Here is a 3,706-nt window from a genome sequence, read left to right on the forward strand (position 1 = left end):
AGAGACTTACAGTTAGTGAGTCATTTAGCAGACACTCTGATCCAGAGAGACTTACAGTTAGTGAGTCATTTGGCAGACACTCTGATCCAGAGACTTACAGTTAGTGAGTCATTTAGCAGACACTGATCCAGAGACTTACAGTTAGTGAGTCATTTGCTTGACACTCTGATCCAGAGAGACTTACAGTTAGTGAGTCATTTAGCAGACACTCTGATCCAGAGAGACTTACAGTTAGTTAGTCATTTAGCAGACACTCTGATCCAAAGACTTACAGTTAGTGAGTCATTTAGCAGACTCTCTTCCTCCTCTTCACTCTTCTTCACTCCTCTCCCTCCTGTCTCTCCTCTTCCCTCCTCTTCAGTCTTCTTCACTCCTCTCCCCCCTCTTCACTCCTCTCCCTCCTGTCCCTCCTCTTCACCCCTCTCCCCTCTCTTCACTCTTCTTCATTCCTCTCCCCCCTCTTCACTCTTCTTCACTCCTCTCCCTCCTCTTCACTCCTCTCCCCCCTCTTCACTCTTCTTCACTCCTCTCCCCTCTTCACTCTTCTTCACTCCTCTCCCCCCTCTTCACTCCTCTCCCTCTTCACTCTTCTTCATTCCTCTCCCTCCCCTCCCTCCTCTCCTTCCTCTCCCTCCTCTCCACTCTTCTGGAAGTAATATAATCTAGGTGTTGACACTTAGATCTGGGAAAATCACTGTCCTGATGTTTGGTGTTGAATCTTATTTTCTGTGTGTGTGTGTGTGTGTGTGTCAGGTCCAGTATCTTTGGTGATAAGACAGAGGTGGTCCTCCTTCAGAAGATGAATGAACCGCTGTCCCTCGGAGCTGTCAAGAGGGAGCCCCCTAGAACAGCCTTCACCTCACGCACAGGTGGGTGTGTTAACTCAACCCCCCACCCTCTATCTCTACCTCCATCTCTATTTCTACCCCTCTCTCTACCCCTATCTGTCTGTCTGTCTGTCTCTCTCTACATCTCTCTTTCTACCCCTCTCTCTCCCCTCCCTCTCTCTCTCTCTCTCTCTCTCTCTCTCTCTCTCTCTCTCTCTCTCTCTCTCTCTCTCTCTCTCTCTCTCTCTCCCCTCCCTCCTCTCCCCTCCCCCTCCCTCCCTCTCTCTCTCTCTCTCTCTCTCTCTCTCTCTCTCTCTCTCTCTCTCTCTCTCTCTCTCTCTCTCTCTCTCTCTCTCTCCCTCCCTCCCTCCCTCCCTCCCTCCCCTCCCTCCGTCCGTCCGTCCGTCCGTCCGTCCGTCCGTCCGTCCGTCCCTCTGTCTGTCCGTCTGTCCGTCTGTCTGTCTGTCTGTCTGTCTGTCTCTCTCTCTCTCTCTGTCTGTCTGTCTGTCTGTCTGTCTGTCTCTCCCCCCTCTGGTCTGTCTGTCTGTCTGTCTGTCTGTCTGTCTGTCTGTCTCTCCCTCTCTCTCTGTCTGTCTGTCTGTCTGTCTCTCCCTCTCTCTCTCTGTCTGTCTGTCTGTCTGTCTGTCTGTCTCTCCCTCTCTGTCTGTCTGTCTGTCTCTCTCTCTCTCTCTCTCTCTCTCTCCCTCCCTCCCTCCCTCTCTCTCTCTCTCTGTCTGTCTGTCTGTCTGTCTCTCTGTCTCTCTGTCCCGCTCTCTCTCTCTCTCCCTCCCCCTCTCTCTCCCCTCTCTCTCTCCCCCCTCTCTCTCTCTCCCCCCCCTCTCTCTCTCTCTCTCTCATCATCATCTCCATCTCAGTTGTAACAGACGTGTGTAGTCCGAGGCGTTTCCCTCCCTGGTGTGGGCAGGCAGCTCTATGGGGCAGCTGGTCGGGGCTTGTCCTAGCCAATGGGCTGTCAGTGTGGGCAGGAAGAGGCTTCAGTGATGCCGGTGGCTCTGATGTGGCTCATTTCCTGTATCGGTAGCTTCCTGTCCTCCTGCTTGCTGCTGGAGCCAATCAAGGTAGGACGACACACACAGTGCTCATAAATCAATGATTTACCAGGCTTATTCTATGCCCTGTGGGTAGTGTATATGTGTGTGTACTCTAGGTGCTACTAGGAGGCCTGTACTATGCCCTGTGGGTAGTGTATAAGTGTGTGTACTCTAGGTGTTACTAGAAGGCCTGTACTTTGCCCTGTGGGTAGTGTATAAGTGTGTGTACTGGGTGCTACTAGAAGGCCTGTACTTTGCCCTGTGGGTAGTGTATAAGTGTGTGTGTACTCTAGGTGCTACTAGAAGGCCTGTACTGCCCTGTGGGTAGTGTATAAGTGTGTGTGTACTCTAGGTGTTACTAGAAGGCCTGTACTTTGCCCTGTGGGTAGTGTGTAAGTGTGTGTGTACTCTAGGTGCTACTAGAGGCCTGTACTTTGCCCTGTGGGTAGTGTATAAGTGTGTGTGTACTCTAGGTGTTACTAGAAGGCCTGTACTATGCCCTGTGGGTAGTGTATAAGTGTGTGTACTCTAGGTGTTACTAGAAGGCCTGTACTTTGCCCTGTGGGTAGTGTATAAGTGTGTGTGTACTCTAGGTGCTACTAGAAGGCCAGTACTATGCCCTGTGGGTAGTATATAAGTGTGTGTGTGTACTCTAGGTGCTACTAGAAGGCCTGTACTTTGCCCTGTGGGTAGTGTATAAGTGTGTGTGTACTCTAGGTGTTACTAGAAGGCCAGTACTATGTCCTGTGGGTAGTGTATAAGTGTGTGTGTACTCTAGGTGCTACTAGAAGGCCTGTACTATGCCCTGTGGGTAGTGTATATGTGTGTGTACTCTAGGTGCTACTAGAAGGCCTGTACTTTGCCCTGTGGGTAGTGTATATAAGTGTGTGTGTACTCTAGGTGCTACTAGAAGGCCTGTACTATGCCCTGTGGGTAGTGTATAAGTGTGTGTGTACTCTAGGTGCTACTAGAAGGCCTGTACTATGCCCTGTGGGTAGTGTATAAGTGTGTGTGTACTCTAGGTGCTACTAGAAGGCCTGTACTTTGCCCTGTGGGTAGTGTATAAGTGTGTGTACTCTAGGTGCTACTAGAAGGCCTGTACTATGCCCTGTGGGTAGTGTATAAGTGTGTACTCTCTAGGTGCTACTAGAAGGCCAGTACTATGCCCTGTGGGTAGTGTATAAGTGTGTGTGTACTCTAGGTGCTACCCAGAAGGCCTGTACTATGCCCTGTGGGTAGTGTATAAGTGTGTGTGTACTCTAGGTGCTACTAGAAGGCCAGTACTATGCCCTGTGGGTAGTATATAAGTGTGTGTGTACTCTAGGTGTTACTAGAAGGCCTGTACTTTGCCCTGTGGGTAGTGTATAAGTGTGTGTGTACTCTAGGTGCTACCAGAAGGCCTGTACTATGCCCTGTGGGTAGTGTATAAGTGTGTGTGTACTCTAGGTGCTACTAGAAGGCCTGTACTTTGCCCTGTGGGTGAAGAGGCTCCGTCCAGAGGAGCAGGATGTCCTGGTGGAGTGTCCTCGTGTTGACAGAGTTGTCCAGCGTGTCCCCAGAGTCAGACCACCCCAAGGCTTCGCTCTGTCCCAGGCCAGACAGCAGGCCCGCAAGGTCCACATGCTGCACAACATGCTCAAGGTAAGAGACAGAGGGTTGGGAGGGAGGGAGGGAGGGAGACACAACATGCTCAAGGTAAGAGACGGAGGGAGGGAGGGAGGGAGGGAGGGAGGGAGGGAGGAGGAGGAGGGAGGGAGGGAGGGAGGGAGGGAGGGAGGGAGGGAGGGAGGGAGGGAGGGAGGGAGGGAGGGAGGGAGGGAGGGGAGG

At 51.8% G+C, this 3,706-nt stretch overlaps 1 protein-coding gene across 1 annotated transcript in view; it reads left to right on the top strand.

Moving 5' to 3' along the window:
- Positions 1–3,522, top strand: part of LOC135537008 (polycystin-1-like) — a 5,581-nt gene extending 2,059 nt beyond the window's left edge. Inside the window, exons 3-5 of the mRNA XM_064963217.1 lie at positions 754–869; positions 1,703–1,906; positions 3,326–3,522. Of these exons, the coding sequence (XP_064819289.1) occupies positions 754–869; positions 1,703–1,869 (283 nt within the window). The 3' untranslated portion in view covers positions 1,870–1,906; positions 3,326–3,522. The remainder of the gene's footprint in view (positions 1–753; positions 870–1,702; positions 1,907–3,325) is intronic.
- The last annotated feature ends 184 nt before the right edge of the window (positions 3,523–3,706 follow it).

The sequence above is a fragment of the Oncorhynchus masou genome, unplaced genomic scaffold, assembly GCF_036934945.1.
Source record: "Oncorhynchus masou masou isolate Uvic2021 unplaced genomic scaffold, UVic_Omas_1.1 unplaced_scaffold_6967, whole genome shotgun sequence".
Classification (NCBI taxonomy): domain Eukaryota; kingdom Metazoa; phylum Chordata; class Actinopteri; order Salmoniformes; family Salmonidae; genus Oncorhynchus; species Oncorhynchus masou.